The 16,787-nt window shown below is 52.2% G+C and overlaps 6 protein-coding genes across 6 annotated transcripts; 2 read left to right on the top strand and 4 right to left on the bottom strand.

Annotated features, from left to right (window-relative positions):
* Window positions 1-467: 467 nt before the first annotated feature.
* STEHIDRAFT_119283 (uncharacterized protein) lies at window positions 468-2,387 on the bottom strand. Its single transcript, XM_007301164.1, has 12 exons — window positions 2,181-2,387; window positions 2,091-2,116; window positions 2,013-2,025; window positions 1,931-1,955; window positions 1,805-1,865; window positions 1,707-1,727; window positions 1,577-1,646; window positions 1,380-1,481; window positions 1,163-1,296; window positions 1,028-1,105; window positions 886-962; window positions 468-820 (listed from the first exon to the last, which is right to left on the bottom strand). Exons 1-12 carry the CDS (start codon window positions 2,315-2,317, stop codon window positions 692-694), a joined length of 873 nt encoding a protein of 290 aa, XP_007301226.1. The 5' UTR covers window positions 2,318-2,387; the 3' UTR covers window positions 468-691.
* A 344-nt stretch (window positions 2,388-2,731) lies between these two features.
* Window positions 2,732-6,270, bottom strand: STEHIDRAFT_166469 (uncharacterized protein; the record flags this gene model as incomplete). The annotated part of the gene is made up of 6 exons (XM_007301163.1): window positions 2,732-3,154; window positions 3,210-3,429; window positions 3,490-4,238; window positions 4,300-4,652; window positions 4,714-5,355; window positions 5,411-6,270. The coding sequence occupies 6 exons, from the start codon at window positions 6,268-6,270 to the stop codon at window positions 2,802-2,804; spliced, it is 3,177 nt and encodes a 1,058-aa protein (XP_007301225.1). The 3' UTR covers window positions 2,732-2,801.
* An 823-nt stretch (window positions 6,271-7,093) lies between these two features.
* STEHIDRAFT_93101 (ATPase V0/A0 complex subunit) lies at window positions 7,094-10,398 on the bottom strand (the record flags this gene model as incomplete). Its single annotated transcript, XM_007301162.1, has 11 exons — window positions 7,094-7,282; window positions 7,368-7,445; window positions 7,561-7,818; window positions 7,873-8,364; window positions 8,413-8,671; window positions 8,724-9,031; window positions 9,081-9,597; window positions 9,651-9,766; window positions 9,825-10,151; window positions 10,205-10,305; window positions 10,359-10,398. 11 exons carry the CDS (start codon window positions 10,396-10,398, stop codon window positions 7,238-7,240), a joined length of 2,541 nt encoding a protein of 846 aa, XP_007301224.1. The 3' UTR covers window positions 7,094-7,237.
* Window positions 10,399-10,604: 206 nt separating this feature from the next.
* STEHIDRAFT_145364 (tryptophanyl-tRNA synthetase) lies at window positions 10,605-12,547 on the top strand. The gene is made up of 8 exons (XM_007301161.1): window positions 10,605-10,713; window positions 10,772-11,032; window positions 11,086-11,205; window positions 11,255-11,301; window positions 11,359-11,581; window positions 11,646-12,084; window positions 12,142-12,228; window positions 12,291-12,547. Exons 1-8 carry the CDS (start codon window positions 10,628-10,630, stop codon window positions 12,390-12,392), a joined length of 1,365 nt encoding a protein of 454 aa, XP_007301223.1. The 5' UTR covers window positions 10,605-10,627; the 3' UTR covers window positions 12,393-12,547.
* Window positions 12,548-12,673: 126 nt separating this feature from the next.
* Window positions 12,674-14,367, bottom strand: STEHIDRAFT_166466 (uncharacterized protein; the record flags this gene model as incomplete). Its single annotated transcript, XM_007301160.1, has 5 exons — window positions 12,674-12,996; window positions 13,076-13,387; window positions 13,439-13,622; window positions 13,687-13,970; window positions 14,029-14,367. The coding sequence occupies 5 exons, from the start codon at window positions 14,365-14,367 to the stop codon at window positions 12,793-12,795; spliced, it is 1,323 nt and encodes a 440-aa protein (XP_007301222.1). The 3' UTR covers window positions 12,674-12,792.
* A 941-nt stretch (window positions 14,368-15,308) lies between these two features.
* Window positions 15,309-16,650, top strand: STEHIDRAFT_166465 (60S ribosomal protein L7; the record flags this gene model as incomplete). The annotated part of the gene is made up of 7 exons (XM_007301159.1): window positions 15,309-15,325; window positions 15,382-15,397; window positions 15,467-15,559; window positions 15,718-15,884; window positions 15,938-16,075; window positions 16,129-16,309; window positions 16,365-16,650. 7 exons carry the CDS (start codon window positions 15,309-15,311, stop codon window positions 16,503-16,505), a joined length of 753 nt encoding a protein of 250 aa, XP_007301221.1. The 3' UTR covers window positions 16,506-16,650.
* Between the last annotated feature and the right edge of the window lie 137 nt (window positions 16,651-16,787).

Here is a 16,787-nt window from a genome sequence, read left to right as displayed (position 1 = left end):
GGTGCTACTAGTATGTGGCGACAATTATTCTGCCTCTTGCAAGCAGGTAAGCTCCCGCCTAGTCCGTGCTCAGCACGCAACAGCCAGTACAGACCAGACAGAGCGGTTAGAGACCAGATGCGTGCGTTAGAAGGAACGGATGTTCACGAACCCGAGCCAGAAGAGTTCTCCAGAAGTTGCATGCCAATTAGACGGATATTTCCGGAGCTCAGAGCGACCAAGTCAAGAGCCCTTGAAGTAACTTGAATGTCATGACCATACCGCCCCCGAGCAAGCTAGGCACAAGGCTTTGAAGATGTGTGTAAGTATGTCCGTGAGTTCTGCCACACTCCTGTTCAAAGTGATCGCCGATCGTGCCGGAAATAGTTCTCAGATGCCACCTTGCTTCAATGCAGCTCTCGTATAATTAGCGAGGAACACGATACACCGGCCCATACAGACTGTAAGTGCACTTCATAATCGAGTCCATTAGTAGTGATAAAGGGGTCATTACTTAGGTATCAACCGACATAGTCCAACAACACGTTTTCGTAATCCCCCATGCTACACCGTGACGAAACAACGACACGGTAGGGTAAGTAGTAAGTACGTGAAAACCAAGGAGGAAAAACACAAGAAAGTAGGGTTGAACAAATGATACAGAATGTGAAGAGATAGGTATAGAAGTACACGTCGCACAGGATATCACGGATTACAGTAATGCAAGGAATGGAATCCCGACGAGGGCGAGCAGGGCGAAGGATGGTGTCGTGGCGAGGGCTCCGGATCCCGGTACGGGTAGGAAATCTTTTGAATCTTGCGCTTGCTGTTCCGCAGATTCCTGGGCGTAAAACGAACGTAAATCAGCGACTGAGTCGGTAGGGGTGTATGCAAGCATAGGTTTACCTTGAAAGCTGCAAGTCCGACGAGGATGCCGCATGCGAAGAAGACAAAGGCGATGACGAGCCAAATGACACCCCAGACTAGTATTACATGAAGTCAATCTCAGGTGTTTGATACTTCAAAATTATGTAGAAGATGCGCTTACCTTGCGACGGACAGCAGCCACAGATCTCAGCGAATGCTGAGGCATCGGACGTGTTGACCTTGCGGGCGATGGTATCATCTGTGACAAGATTCATATATAAGAGAGTAGACGGAGGAGGAAATATAAAGTACGCACCAATCACGTCCCAGAGAACATAGAGGCACGACATGACGCCGATGAAGAGGATCAAGTATCTGAGCGCCACACCACCTCCCACGAACCAGAAGAGCACGATCAGGCCGCTCATACCCAGGATCAGAACCCATGTCCTGATTTTCAGAGGAAGATGTGTTGTATTAGTACCCTGAACAGCGGGGCCTGGTAGAACGGGAGAGCAATAGGCAGTACTCACAGCCAATTCCGCCTCGCCCACCATAGAGTAAACAAGAAGAATACGGCGACCACTAAGCTGGCTATTTTCGAGGCGTTCGTATCAAAGCCGCAGGCGACGAGGCTGAATTAGAAAGCGTACACAAAAGAGGTCAGATACTCGTCCGTAGATGAATAAAGACAGACAAAAAGAAGGAACCGGATCGAAAGACAGCGTACATTGCACCGATCAAGGATGAGCCCAGATAGCCAGCGGGTAGTGTCAGCCAGGGTATACCACCCGACATGCCTAGAAATCAGAAGAAAGTCAGCAAGGACATCGGACGGGGGAACGGGAGAGCAAATGTACGTGTGGCGCCGCCTTCGTCCGCTGCACAAGTCAATTCAGCCCACGGTAAGCATCCAACCCATGAACTAGACGCGAACAACAGACAAAAGGGAACGTACGATCCAGTTCTATGGAGTGTATGTGGGCACATGTGAGGACGCCCATGAAGGCATGGCTCATCTAGAGGTGCAGCTCGATTAGGAAGCGTCCAACGCGTCGAGGGTACAGGGGAAGGGGAAGCGTACTTCATGGAAACCGACCGTGAGCAGCCTTTAGCAAATAATGCTGTCAATTTTACAAAAAACAGGCAGAATGCGCAGTACTCACTTGAAGGGGTAGACTTCACGTCGTCGCCGAATAGTGAGCAAGAGTTCAAGCGTTCGACAGTTCGACAGGGCAACTCACTGATGAAATTCAAGTACGGAACATGCCTGCATGTTCGACAGGCATTTATCAATGTTGGTTCCCTGCTAGCAAAGAGCAGAATATACGCACCAAAGAATCGCGATCGCGATGATATAACACCCCGCAACAATCAACGTATTCCGCTGCGTCTCGTTAGGCGTAAGTGAAGATGCGGCATCTCGCGAGTAGATCGCTGTGGAGGCGTGGCTCGGGTCGTATGCAATCATCGAATAGTTTCAAAGACGAGCGTGTACAAGGAATATGCGTGGTCGAAGTCAAGATGGGGTTGGGAGGCGTACGCAGTCGTGGAGGATGTGGTGCGAGTTATAAAGACGGTCGCGCCCAGACAGGCTGTGTTCCAGCGCTGTGTCCAGGCTGCGGACTTCGCTCGGAAGACCTTTCGCCAAGCAAGGCTTTTTGCTCAATGGGCTCAGAGGGTTGACGATCCTTCGTAGACTCGAATTTGCTGCTGTTCGCGGTTGTAACTTATTGGTCTAATTTGTTCGCGCAAGAGCACACGAGAAATTGAGAGACAAACAAATATATGTGGATCGTAAACATAAAATAGACGGACGACAGGCATAAGTAACAGCGGGACAGTGATACAATGCGGTAACAGAGACAACACGACGCGCGACATAGGACCATATGGAAGACAGAAGGAGGAAAGAGTACATGGAGAGAAACAGAAACCGTCAACAAGCGTCAAGTTCACAGCTCATCGTCGGTGATCTCCTCTCCCCTCTTCTTCCGTGCCATACGCTCCTTCTTGAGCTTACGCGCCTCAGCAGCGGTGATCTTCTTCTGCTTCTTGTTCTCGATCTTGTTACCCATCGCATCGTAAGTGTCCTCCTCTGGACCGTCGTTCTTGTCAATGCGGGGACCTGAGCCCTGACCCTCAACCCAGTTGTGACCCGAAGCCTCCAGACGACCGTCACGCATAGCCCACACTTCCTTGCACAGCGACTCGGAGAAGTCGCGGTTGTGGGTGATGACGAGGACACCACCCTCGAAGACCTTGAGCGCCTCAATGAGGGCAGCGAGCGACTCACGATCGAGGTAGTCTATAATAATAGGTTAGCGGCGGCCAGGCATGACGATACCGAAAATTGAACGTACTAGTGGGCTCATCCAAACAGATGACGTGGGGGCGGCGCCATGTGGCAGCACCGAGAACGATCTTGACCTTCTGACCACCGGAAAGACCACGCATGGTGTTGTGCGAGACGAACTCGGGCTCGAGACCGAAGTCAGCGAAGTGGAGCTCGATCTCACGACGAACGAGAGGACGAAGAAGACCGAGACGCTGAGCCTCACGGGTGTCGACCTCGAGGACTTTCTATAAACGGAATCACATAGTTAGATACGGACCCACGAAAGAGCAGAGGATCGCACAAACCTTCTCGTAGCCACGCTTGATGAGCTCGTCACGGGGCATCCAGATGTTCTCGGACGACGACATGCCCTTGAAGGAGATCTCGTACTCGTAAGACTGCTTCAGCTTCTTCCTGTTGGTGATCTCGTCGATGATCCGCTTCTGACCCTCGACGACGACGATCGAACCATCCTTCATCTTCTGCGCTTCCTCGTCGGTGATCTGACGGTTGGCCTTCATCATCTCCTCCAAATCCTCACCGGTCTGGTAACGCCACAACATGTACTCGAGCGGGGTCTTGTCGAGATGATTATCGATGTGGTGGAACGCGTGCTGAGCGACGTAACCGATGACCAAGTTAGGGTGCTTCCAGACCTCACCGCCCTTGTTGGGCTCCATCTCTCCTGTGAGGAGCTTGACGAGGGTGGACTTGCCGGAACCGTTGGGACCGAGGACGGCGACACGGGAAGAAAGGGAGACTTGGAGGGTGATATCGTAGAGCTGTTGGACGGGCTGCGAGGGGTACTGGAAGCCGACCTTGCGCATCTTGAGCAAACTCTTCTCCTTCGTCTTGACACCCTCAAGCAGAGGGGGGTCGGGGAGCTTGAACTTGTAGTCCTCGGCGGCCTCGAGAGTGTAGTAAGACTTGGCCTCAGGAACCTGCTTGACGAAGGACTCGAGGTTACCCCTGTAGCGGCGGAGCTTGAAGCGGTTCAAGTGGAGAACGTCGGTGATAGTGTTGTTCAAGAAGCTGGAGTCGTGCGAAACGATGACTATGAGGGAAAACAGGTTAAAAAAACGGTGCAACGTCGATGGAGTTAGCGGACAACGTACTGGATGTGCAGTGAGTGAGCGAAGTGAGGTAACCCTCGAGCCAGGCGACGTTGACGACATCCAAGTGGTTAGTGGGCTCATCGAGCAAGAGAATGTCGGCCTTGAAGAGCATAGCGCGGGCAAGAGCGAGCTTCATCTTCCAACCACCAGAGAGACTGCCGATGGCGTCTTTCTGCCTCTCGTCGCTGAAGCCGACGGACGCAAGAGTCTCGATGACCTCCTTCTCGTCAGCGAGGATACGCTTGTCGGTCAAGATGAAGGAGAGGACGGAAGTGTCTTCCTCGGAACCATCGATATCGTGCTCGACGTAGAACGTACGGACCTCGTCAGGCGAAGGGAAGCCCTCGACTTGGCTAGATGATTCTATGCGTCAGCCAAAGCACGCGCGGGGAATGAGGTATTGGGAAGACGAACCCGTTGGTGATGGCGCGCATGAGAGTGGACTTTCCGGTACCGTTCTTACCGCAGAGACCGTAACGGTGACCACGCTTGAGGCGGAGGGAAGCGGTGTTGAGCAAAATCTTGGCACCGTAAGCCAAAGAGAACTGGCAGTTGCAAAGGTCCTCGCCCTCCTCCTCGTCCTCGAGAACCTCTCCCTCATCGGTATCCTCGGCAGCAGACTTGACGACCCACTCGCGGGCGACGGTGATGCCTTCCGGAGACTTGGAAACGAGCTCGAGGTAAGGAGCGAGGGTGTCCCACTCCGGAACGTCGAAGTTCTTGACGTTGCAGAGAGCGGCAGCGAGGTTGGCGACGTAGATGATAGTCTCGTCGGCGATAGAAGGAGCGTCGGTGCCAGCCTTCTTGTAGATCTCGCCGAGGGACTTGGCAAGCTGGTGGAACTCGATGTGCTTCAAGGGAGGGAGATCCGAACCATCGGAATCCTCGGGAACCTCACCAACTTGGCGGAGGGTGGCGATCGCACGGCCAACAACGCTACGAGCCTCGGGGTCACCGATCGTGGTCTCGACCTTGAGGAGACCCGGGAGGAGCTTGGGGATGAAGGGACGGACAGTAACAGCGGAATCGACGAGTTTGGCCATGTTGTCGATGATGCTGTGAGCTATGTTTAGCACGGAGGTCACCAAGGCTGAGACAGAAAAATACTCACACAGCGACCTTACGCTTCGTTGCGGTCAACTTCTCGGTGAGACCACGAGAGAGCAGGGGAACCATGAGCGAAAGGGTAGGAGAGTCAACTTCGGAAACGAATGTGGTGGCCGAGAGGAGCTGAATAGTATTAGGGACCTCCTCGACCGGGTTAATAAGAGCCTTGATAAGAGCGGGAATGAAGCGTTCGATATCCTTGTTGGAGACGAGAGCGGTGGCCTTCGTGAGCGACTCGCGAGCGGCCTTCTTCACATCGGCCTTGGTGTCCCAAATCGCCTCAGCGAGAATGGGGACGATCTCGGGCATGAGCTTCGCCATCTGCACTTTGCAGCTGATGACGAGCTGGTCGAGAACGATGAGGGAACCAGTCTTGATTTGCCATTTACCGGCGGTTTTGATCTCGTGAAGAAGAGCGGGGAGAATTTGCGGCGCAGCCCAGGGGTTCATCTTGGAAGCGTACGACTTGACCGCCTCGACGGCCGCGTTCCGGACAGCGGGCATCTTGTCGGCGAAAGACTCGAGAAGGGCGGCATAGAGGCCAGAGGTGACGAAAGATGGCTCGAGAGCCTTGACGTCAGCAGCAATGACGGCGGAAACGGCCTCAGCGGCGCCCTCACGGGCAGCGGGAGACTTCTTGTCGGCGAGAGCCTTGATGATGGCGTCGGTGAAAGCCATGGACTTGAGGGCCGATGGGCCGTCCTTTTGAGCGAGTGTAGCGACGGAGTCAGCTACCGACTTGCGGGCAGCCTTGTCCGAGGCGAAAAGGGCAGAGACATCAAGTCCATCGGCGCTGCCGTTGATGGCAGCCTTGAGGGAAGCGACAGAAGGGGCGGCGGGGGTGGAAGCGGTGACAGCTGGCATTTCTGAAATCTAAGTGCGAATCGTAAGAAGAGAATCGCTGAAAACGCTTACACATTACTGGCGTACCTTCGTAGATGATACGAATGAAAATTTGCAAGAGAGAATCGATGGGCGCACGAAAGCGACAAGGATAGGAACCTTCTAAGTCTATGTATTGGCCGAAGCCTGGCAAAGAGGAGATCAGCGGGGCACGACGAAGCAAGCAAAGGGAGAGGACATACCTCTAGGAATTAGAGAAGGAAGGGGAGAGAAGAGGTGAGAAATCGTCGGCGATGGGAAGAGATCTGTTATATCGCGAGCCTCCCAGCGGACTTTGAAAAATCACCACGGACCATCCCGTGAGCGCCACCGATGGAATCTAGCCGAATCCAAGCTGTGGCTGATGCCGAAATGCGGGGCCCCACACCGCCTGCTCACCGACGCACAGATCCGCACCATCCCAGTGCCCTCATCGCAGCCTATAGCTAAGAGAGAATAAAAAAACAAGAGTACCCCAAGCTCAGCCATGTAATCATTAGAGGGCGGAAACATCGGAATTGTCAATTTCCTCATGCGCGGAGCCAGTCGCCCCACGCTCCGGCCTGCTCCAGATTCAGCCAGCCAATTCTCGCACGGCGCAAGACCTTGCCCAGTTCGTCACGATCGCTTGTGGGGCGTAGGTTGGGCGTAGGACGGTCGTACTTTGCTCCAGTCAACGTTGGCGCCAGCAGGCCTGTGCAGTGTACCACCTCCGAGGCTTCTGCGAGGCCGGGCGAACGCACAGCAACGGCGCGACATGTACATGTCCGGAGAATCAATGTGACTGGAAGATCGCTCTCAACAGACGCAGTTCATCTGGCATTGGACATGTACTACTTCCGTTCGAAGCTTATGCATAAACCATCAACCAATAGTTACAGGCCGCGTTGATCGTAGCGCTGTGAAAAGACAGTAACTTCCAGCCTGTAAGCTCGCTGGCAAATCCCCCTCACTCTTTCTCTTCGAGACTCGCGAAGCTGAGCGGCACGAATTGCTGTGAATGGCCAGGTGACAACAAACATCAGCGTGTGACCTACTTCACAACCGAGAAGCGCGCGGGGAAGTGCAAAAGGACGTACGTATCCACCGGCCTCGTAGTGCTTGCTGTTCGCCTCGACCCAGTGCAGACGCAGCGCGTGGAGGAACGCACTAAGACCCTGTTAGCGCACGAGGGGGCGTAAATCAAACAATCAGTAACATGGATCAAGATGGATCAGTCGCAAGGACAAGCACGACTCGAGAGAAGGCCATGAGCATACGAAACGAACGTACCTCCATGATACAGAGAATGAATATGGTCAGGACGAACCACAGTATCCCTACGATGATTAGTGCGACGATTCCCAGTGCTCCACTCATCCCAAGCACATTCTCCAGGGTCATATCCCATAACACCTCGGAGAGCTGAGCATGGGCGAGGGAAAGAGCCCAAAGACGAAGGTACGACGCGGTGTGGGATATACAACCAAGGCAGAACTCGATGGTGTGAATGATCTGATGGATCACCACCTCGCCAAAGTCGTGTTGCTCCTGCGTGCGCTAATCAGTGCGAGATCAATGTTGAATATTCTGAAATAGACGTACATGCTCTTCATCATCTGCGTCTTCAGCAATGGCTCGTCCATTACCCTCCTCTTCGCCTTGAAGAACGTCGTCGTCAGCCCTGCTCGGGACGTGGTCCATTCCATCTCCTTGCCCAACGCCAACATAACCCTGGTCCTGAATCTTCTTCATCTCCTTGTATTGCAAGTATGGCTTGACACACAGCATCCAAGGAACACAAACAAGGGCGATGAGCACCAAGATGCTCTGAACGATGCTCTGCCCACTGTACAAATGAGAGTCGTCGGGAATCGTTCCGGGAGACAGGAACATAGCAATAAGCATGTTCAATAGACTGGGTGGCTGAGCATTGGCCTTTTCCCAGTCGACCGACCACTTGTAGATGATACAGATGACGAGGTATCCGAAAATGCTCTGAAGGAAAAGTAACTGAGGAACGAAGTTGGTCCAGATATCGAGAGGGCGCTTGAATCGGAGGTGGTTCGGGACTTGGAGGCAAAGCGCGAACGTCATCTAGAGAATAGTTAGACATGATGAAGGCCAAAAGGAAGAATGTCATACATGGATAACACCAAGGACGATGGACATCTTCATCTTGTATGAGTTCGTGAAGATGAGTGCGTTGTCTGCCCCATGCCAACCGGGATCCAAACCGAACGGATATACGCCGCCGTTTGGACGAGCCTCGATAATGCCCTCGTCCGCATCTGGCCATTCCCAGCCAGACTGCCAGATGTCCAGTGACTTTGAGAATACGTCGTTGTAAATGAAGCCGGTGTATATCGAGAAGGCACCCATGAGAAGAATAATGTAGCGTCCACTGCAAATGAGGGAGTTAACTAATGTGACTTCTGCGTTGAGGATTCGCTTACTAGAAGAAAGTGCCAAAGATCTCTCCTAGGTCTGCACGCGCAAGCTTCCTCTCGTTCAAGATCATGAGAATGCCGGCGACGAAGACGATGATACCGTGGCCAATGTCTCCGAACATGACCGCGAACAGGAACGGGAAGGTGATGACGGCAAAGAGACCCGGGTTGACCTCCTGGTACGTAGCGATACCGTAGCTGTCCATGATAGTCTGGAAACCTTCGGTGAACTTGTTCGTCCGCTGGAATGTGGGAGGAGTCTTGCTAGTGCGAAGCTCATGCAGAATGGGAGGCACACTCGTGCCGGACTCCTCCTGTGAGCAACGTCAGGATCCATACGATGAAAAGTAAAGAAAGTCGTACCGTAGCATGGCGAAGAGCCAACTGGATCGTTGCGATATCCCTCGTCGGACACCAACCCTCCGCGATGAGTGTCTTCCTTCTGACATCGTAATTGAAGAGGTTGAGCGTCTCATAGATGGCCTTCTCCTTCCTAACTACGTCCTGCCAGCTAGCCAAATTCTCTCCAATCTTTAACAATTCGGTCCTCCGCGTGGAACCGGTGTTGTAGAGGACCATCTCAAGATCTTCAATGCGACCATTCACCTCACGGAGTGAGTCGACGCGCTTATCAGCGTTGGCGTCAATGGGATAGATGGTGGCACCCATAGACTCGGCGACCTTGCGAATCTTAGCGAGGAGCGCCTCGCCATGAGCGAAGATGATGAAGACGTTCTTGCGCGTCTCGGAACCAGTCGAAGGGTCGACAAAAGGTTCAGTGATGTCGGTATGGTTCATGTACAGATTGCCACGGAGAACACGCCAGAGCACACGTTCAAAGGTGGGAAGCCGAGCGCGGTCAATGGTACCAGCAACGAACCTGTGCAGGGCGTCAACGCAGGCTCCCGAGGAAATACGGAAACAGGCACTTACTCGAGATCGAACTGAACATTGGAGGCAGAGAACTGATTCTCGCGATCTTCGTGTTGCAGCAATGGGGCAGCGGCGTCATCGAGCGAGGGTCTCATCTCGGACTGGTTGACCTCAGCCTAGGAAGCCACGTGTATCAGTGAAGAAACTGTGCGGTCAGGAGACCGAACTACATACCCTGTCGAAGAAGACTGCAGTCTCCCTCAGGACATGCCTGGCCTCAACGAGCTCACGCAAACGACCGCTGAGCACCTCGTAACTCTCGTTCATCTGTGACAGTCTCGACTCGTGCTCAGACAAGGTGACGTCCAACTCGTCCATAGTCTGCGCCGCGCGAGGACCAACGGTGATGAGAGGCGCAGAGTCGTACAGAGGTCGAACTGGAATTTTGTCCTTCTCCTTGTCGATTTGGCTGGAGAAGAAACGAACGCGCCTTGACATTTCGTCGACGCGACGAATTTCGCCGATGAAGGAGCGTTGGAAGGTGTTGACATCGGGGTTCAACTATAGGTCTCAAAGTCAACATATGCGCATCGTGCTCAACTGTGAATGCGTACGTCTTTGAACTGAACATTACCGAGTTCTCCAAGCTCAGCGACAGTATCATGTGCGACTTCGGTGGGCACAAACAACTGCACTAGGCTCATAGCCTCGGAGCCTTGATCACATTATTAGTTATTGATACTTGTAAGGATATTCTGAAGTACTCACGAAATAGATTGGGATATTCGGTGACCTCATGAGAGGCCATGGCGAAAGTATGAGAAAATCAGGAGAAAAGGTATGGGAGGTATGATGCCGGTAGCGGCGAGTCGAGCACGACGACCTCGGCGGGCAAAGGCGGGATGCTCTAGGTTAGGGTTTGATCTAATGATTCGTGCTCAAGATAAGATAAGATAAAGATTTCAGGTTCGCTTGTAAAGCTTTGACTCGTCCAGCTCACACACATCACCATCACTCCTCCCTCATACTCTTCAGAAATGGCCGATTCAGTAGCGTCGACAGTTTCAGCTGCAGTTGACGCGGTTGCGGATAAACTTGGTGCATCGACTTTAGCTTCACAATCGTACGCATTAGAATTTCTCAAATCTCGACCACTTCGTTAATCTCTATTATATCCGTAGAACTGAACAGCCCTCTTTCAAAACTGACGCACCGGAGATCAAGCCTGCCGATCCAGCTCAAGCACATGCGCAGGTCGTTACTCCCTGGGATGTCCAGGGATCTGTATCTAGCGACGGAAAGCAGCTTGCGATCGACTACGACAAACTCATTGATCAATTCGGCACAAGAAGGATTGATCGGGCCTTGCTCGACCGCTTCGAAAAGCTGACGGGTCACAAACCACACGTCCTTCTCCGTCGAGGAACCTTCTTTTCGCATCGGTAATGAAGTTTGTATGGTTGCCTAAAATGATGTATTGACGGACGGTGTGTAGTGAATTCGACAAAATCTTAGATCGCTATGAGCAGGGCAAGCCATTCTATCTCTACACCGGCCGAGGCCCGAGTAGTGACAGTATGCATCTGGGGCACATGATCCCTTTCGTTTTCACAAAGTGCGTTCTGTTGAAACCTGGCCGTTGGCTATGATCTAACGTGCTCTAGATGGTTGCAGGATGTCTTCGACGTTCCATTGGTCGTGCAGCTTACAGGCACGTTGGGTCGGTTTCTATCACCTTTCTGCTTCTAACATATACCACTCCGTTCAGATGACGAGAAATTCCTGTTCAAACATGAATTGAAGCCTGAGCAGACGCACAAATTTGCCTTCCAGAACGCACGCGACATCATTGCCGTCGGATTCAATCTCGAAAAGACCTTCATCTTCAGTGACTACGACTACGTTGGAGGGGCCTTCTACCGAAATATCTCTAAGATCTCCCGCCAGATCACGATTAATCAAGCCAAGGCTACATTCGGCTTCAACGACTCGTACGTGCTGATAATATTCCTTCTCGGCCTGCCATACTTAAAACATGTCCCATGATTTGCACAGGGATAACATCGGGAAAATCCATTTCGCAGCCATTCAATCCGCCCCAGCCTTCTCCAATTCCTTCCCTCACATCTTTGGCGATGCCTCCAACATCCCCTGTCTTATTCCTTGCGCCATCGACCAAGACCCGTACTTCCGTCTCACCCGCGACGTTGCTCAGAAACTCAAATACCAGAAACCCACACTCCTTCACGCCAAATTCTTCCCGGCCCTTCAAGGCCCACAGACCAAGATGAGCGCCTCAGATGCCAACAGCAGTATCTTTATGTCCGATACTCCGTCGCAGATCAAGAACAAGATTAATAAGCATGGATTCAGCGGTGGCCAGGAGACTGAGGAGGAGCATAGAAGGTTGGGAGGCAATCCAGACGTGGATGTGAGCTATCAGTACTTGGGTTTCTTCTTGGACGATGATGAGGAGCTCAAGAAGCTCGGAGAGGTGAGCGTCTTTGTCCAACCCACTTCCACACGTTATTCTGCTGATTCATCTTTCCAGGACTACCGGAAGGGCGAGCTGTTGACTGGCCAGCTGAAAGGCAAATGTATCAAACTACTTCAAGACTTCGTGAAAGATTTCCAAGACGTTCGTCTGTCTTTCTTCGCTGCCCATTTCTTTACTAATCACGGTCATGTCATGGTTTCCAGCGAAAAGCCAAGGTCACCGACGACCAGGTCCGTGCCTTCATGAGCGCTGACAGGAAGATCGAACCGACTTTCGGCAAGCGGCCGGATGCTCCAGCGGCTTAGTGACTACTGTTACCAATTCTTACAAGAATCCCCAGACCCGGCGTGAGGCGAAGGTTGGACGCGGTAGAGAAGTACGAATATGATGTTGTATTGTTATCTTTGCAATATACTCTCGGGACCAAAATCCTGGGGCATTCTAACGGGTGTGAGGTCGTTCCTTCCATTCTGACACGTTTGACCTGGCGCAACAATATAAAGAACGAATAGAAATAAGTTCTGCATATATGTACATAATATAGCGAGGGTATTGAGAGTAGAAATTGTTCGTCTGTGTGTGATAAAAAATGATCCTGATCAATCGTACTAGGGTATTGTGCGCGCTCAACCCAGAGAAGCATATCTGTATTCTAGTGTAATATCTCTGTACTCCCGGTCTTGGTACGACAGCAGCACCTCTAGTTCACCAATTCATACTGTGTGTGAGTCGAAGAGGCCTGCGCGCGCCGTTCAAGGCCACGGCAGGCGCAGATATACCCCCCAAATGAAGCATCTCCCGCTCCCGAGTACCCCACGGCTCACTCACGACGTGAATGACCTCTTCGTGACGATATCGTGGAAGGTATTTCATGTTCTCGGTCGGCTTTATCGATACTGAGAGAATATACTGTAAGGTGAGAGCACATAGACAGATATGTAATCAGTATTGCCTCGTATTGAATCGGCAAAGAAGGATGACGACGTACAGATACTTCGACGACATCCTTCACCTGCCATGTTTGTTCATGGCCCGGCTGTCCAACCAGGACCTCAAAATGACTCACGGTCGTGCCTTCCTGGGGAGTCATAGTCTCAATGAGACTACCGCTACAAATGACAAGGTCTTGACTCCCGAGTACCATCTTGCCGTCCACCACCGACAGTAACCGCCTCAGAAGCTGAACTTCTAAGAACGGGCAGAGCATCTTCGGCAATGCGGGTGATTCTGGACAGGAGATGTCGACTTTGACAGGAATGGGAAAGCCGGAACTGAATGTCGAGAGTGCAGGCATGGACATCTACGTGATGGGTTAGATTGCAGGTCTGGTAAACGGGGAAGACAACTGTACCTTCACTATCGGTGCCTTCCAGCCGTCAGGGAGTTTGCTTTTTGAGGACTGGCTGCTGACAAGTCGAGGGATCCTGAGAGTCTTAACTCGTCCGTGGGGGTTGGCGAAGTCCGTCATGATATCTCCATGGAAAGGAGGTACAGAGGGCCATGTTTTTGGGAGGTAGAACACAGGGATGATTCGACTGCAGGGACGAATAAATTGAGTCGGTCAGCTTTCAGCAAAGGAGACTCAGAAAATTCATTTACTCTTCATGGCGCCGCAAGCCCTTACGGTACGCATCGACCTTCAGCGTGTAAGACACTTCTGAGCTGATTCCTGGGCTCCAGGCCGCAAATGAAGGAGGGATAGGGAGAGTCCCACCTTTGACGTAAGTTGGGAAGGGAATGGAAAATGTGTATGGTTGTTCTGTGGGGTAATATGGACCGTCGCCGGATAGAGGTATAGTCACAGTCTGCGAAACGACGGTAGCGAAGGCGTCCGCGATGATCCCTCGACCTCTGCTGCAAGTGATGGTTGCTCGACCAATGAGCTACGACAAAGTCGCGATCAGGCAATATTACGCCATACCATGGGGAACGTGAGCCTACCGAGACTACCAGACGCAATGTGTGCGTGCAGTTCTTATAGAGCTTGACTGTGCCTTCGACGTGGCCATTGTGACCGAAGGCAGGTAACATGAGACCCCAGAGTTTGGGCCCTAGGTTGATTTCCATGGCATAGCCTTTGAAGATGAACTCTGAGGATGATGCATTCCCTAGGGTGGAAGAACCGGAGGAAGTAGCAGCTGAGGATGTCTGCAGAACGCGCTCGCAAGGAGGTGCATCAAGAGTATACTGGGGAGAAGAAGGGGTTGAGTAGGGGTCGTCTGCCAGCACATCCTGTGCCAACACAGGGTGGTGATCTTGGTACGCTGGTGGGGTAGACATGGGCGGCTAACTGTATGATACAAATCACAGAGTTCAGTGTGTTCTTCTTGAAGGTCGTAGTCGAGTCATTGACGTTCGCCAACGGCGGTATTACACCAAGCACTTTAAGCTCCCTGTTGACAAAGCGGAAGCTCGGCTATAGGGAGCAAGTAGGTCAATACCCGATTGATTGATGGAAGAGTACCGTTGAAGTACTGTGACTCATATAAACGGGAGGCCTAAACAAGGTTTGGAAACTTAGCTTACATACCACCCCGTGAGAGCCAACGAGCGCCTTGTTGAATATTCAAGCAGTCGAGCACACCTAGAACTGTCTTGACTCTGATGATTTACCAGTATATTGTCCATAGCTGTTACGTTGAGGGCCACATACTTACTAGCGCGCTTGGGCCAACTCCGACGGTAGCAAGCGCTGATGAACGTGTGAGACGCAGACGTCATGTTCATGGATCATGGACAGGCACAGCGGGCAGCCGGTCGAAAAGGCTCCTGGCTGTCGCGCATTCGCTATAATGTCTCTATGAAAGCCGGTATGTCTCGGTATGGGAAAGCTATTGGACGCGAGGCTCGAGTCACATCCATTGGGCAACATAAGTAAGCGACCTGCCATGGTGAAATGGGCCTACAGAGTCCGCAGCGGAAAGCTATCGACATGCCTTTGGATAATGGCGTATACGTAGGTTACGGGCGGAAGTTAGCTAGAATGAAAGTAATAGAACGCACGAGGGGTGGAGGCATTACATCGTTTGGCGGTCTTTTTGCGAATGTTGAACGGTGAACTTCTGGACAAGGACGCGATGAATTGCAACAGCCAAGCCGTCGGGTCAGTCAAGGGAGACTGCCGAAATAGACCGTGAGATATTCTTTGTCATACTATACAGACCTAAGCCACCGCGCTCACCGACGTTTTGGACAACGGCCACGAAGACTATCCTCAAGCAATGGCGCCCTCAACAACGTACGTATCCTTCATATCTACACTGAATGGCATGTCTGACCCGCTCTGAATCGTAGCGTCCCCACTGTCTCCGTGAGTTGGAACTATGGCCAATTGTTTTACGTCGATTCACGAGTTCTCAATTCTTGCACCTCTTGTTAGGACATCGAGGTCCCGGAGACCCTCCTCAAAAAGCGCAAGCAGACCGAAAAGGCTCGTGAAGAGCGTCTGGCTAAAGCAGATGCTGCCCGCAAAGTACGTCAACTCTTCCTCCAGACCGGCCATGATGCATTTCTTTTTCTTGACGGCTAGTGGATTCGTCCACTATGCTGCCTTCAATCAACCATCTTTCGGGACTGAGCCCTACACGCTATGACCAAACTCTTGTTCGGTACTGACTTGCGCATTTCTAGGCCGCCAAAGCCAAGCGAAAGGTTGTCTTCAAGCGTGCCGAGTCGTATGTCAAGGAGTACCTGTCGAAGGAGAAGGAGGAGATTCGTTTGAAGAGGGCTGCACGGTCATCTGGTGACTTCTACGTGCCCGCTCAACCGAAGGTGTACTTCGTGGTCAGGATCAGGGGGTGAGTCCATTTTCCATTCGTCGCCTAGAATTACCATCGAACCCATTTCATAGTATCAACGAAATCGCCCCCAAACCGCGCAAAATCTTGCAGCTCCTCCGTCTCCTCCAGATCAACAACGGCGTTTTCGTTCGTGTCACCAAGGCCACCCAGCAGATGCTTCGGTTGGTCGAGCCATATGTCACTTACGGGTATGTCGCAAATTGTCTATCGGAGCGCTTGGGTGAAGCTAATTACCATACAGCGAGCCTAACCTGAAGTCTGTCCGCGAGCTGATCTACAAGCGTGGCTATGGAAAGGTCAACAAGCAACGCATTCCCCTTTCCAACAACGCTGTCATCGAAGAGAGCCTTGGCAAGTACGACATCCTTTCTGTCGAGGACCTCGTGCACGAGATCTCCACCGCTGGCCCCAACTTCAAGCAGGTGAGATATGAATGTCATCCCGAGTTTCCGCCAGGAGCTAATGTGTATTCGTAAGGCCTCCAACTTCCTCTGGCCCTTCAAGCTCTCCAACCCCACTGGCGGCTGGAGGACCCGGAAGTTCCAACACTACGTTCAAGGCGGTGACTTCGGTAACCGTGAGGACAACATCAACAAGCTCATCAGGCAGATGAACTAAGCGTAAACTCGCGTTGCGCTGTCGATGTCTCTGGGGATGGGTGGGGATACGTCGGGAAGAGGGTTTGCTGGCAGGGTGTTGTTTTCCATGGCATGTTATTGTTCTCCTATACTGTTTTGTTCTTTTCCTCTACGCTTGTATGCCCCATATGACGCACATGCCCCGAAGTCAACCTCGTACCGACATCTTTATTGTGGGATTCTCGCTGTTCTTGGTCGAGATACCTCCTCGCCCTGCAGTCGTCCTACTTGAATCGCTTACGTGTTCATCCTGGGATCTCAT

Source organism: Stereum hirsutum (genome assembly GCF_000264905.1).
Source record: "Stereum hirsutum FP-91666 SS1 unplaced genomic scaffold STEHIscaffold_3, whole genome shotgun sequence".
Classification (NCBI taxonomy): Eukaryota; Fungi; Basidiomycota; class Agaricomycetes; order Russulales; family Stereaceae; genus Stereum; species Stereum hirsutum.
Note: the sequence above shows the minus strand (reverse complement) of the source record. Positions and strands in the feature narration are given on the sequence as shown.

Coding starts and splice junctions, on each gene's coding strand:
- STEHIDRAFT_119283 (XM_007301164.1), bottom strand. CDS start 2,317: ATGATTGCATACGACCCGAGCCACGCCTCCACAGCGATCTACTCGCGA. Junction 1,866..1,930: donor TCACGGTCGGTTTCCATGAA/GTACGCTTCCCC, acceptor CTGCACCTCTAG/ATGAGCCATGCCTTCATGGG. Junction 1,297..1,379: donor TGGGCGAGGCGGAATTGGCT/GTGAGTACTGCC, acceptor TCTGAAAATCAG/GACATGGGTTCTGATCCTGG.
- STEHIDRAFT_145364 (XM_007301161.1), top strand. CDS start 10,628: ATGGCCGATTCAGTAGCGTCGACAGTTTCAGCTGCAGTTGACGCGGTT. Junction 11,206..11,254: donor ATCCCTTTCGTTTTCACAAA/GTGCGTTCTGTT, acceptor AACGTGCTCTAG/ATGGTTGCAGGATGTCTTCG. Junction 11,302..11,358: donor ATTGGTCGTGCAGCTTACAG/GCACGTTGGGTC, acceptor CACTCCGTTCAG/ATGACGAGAAATTCCTGTTC.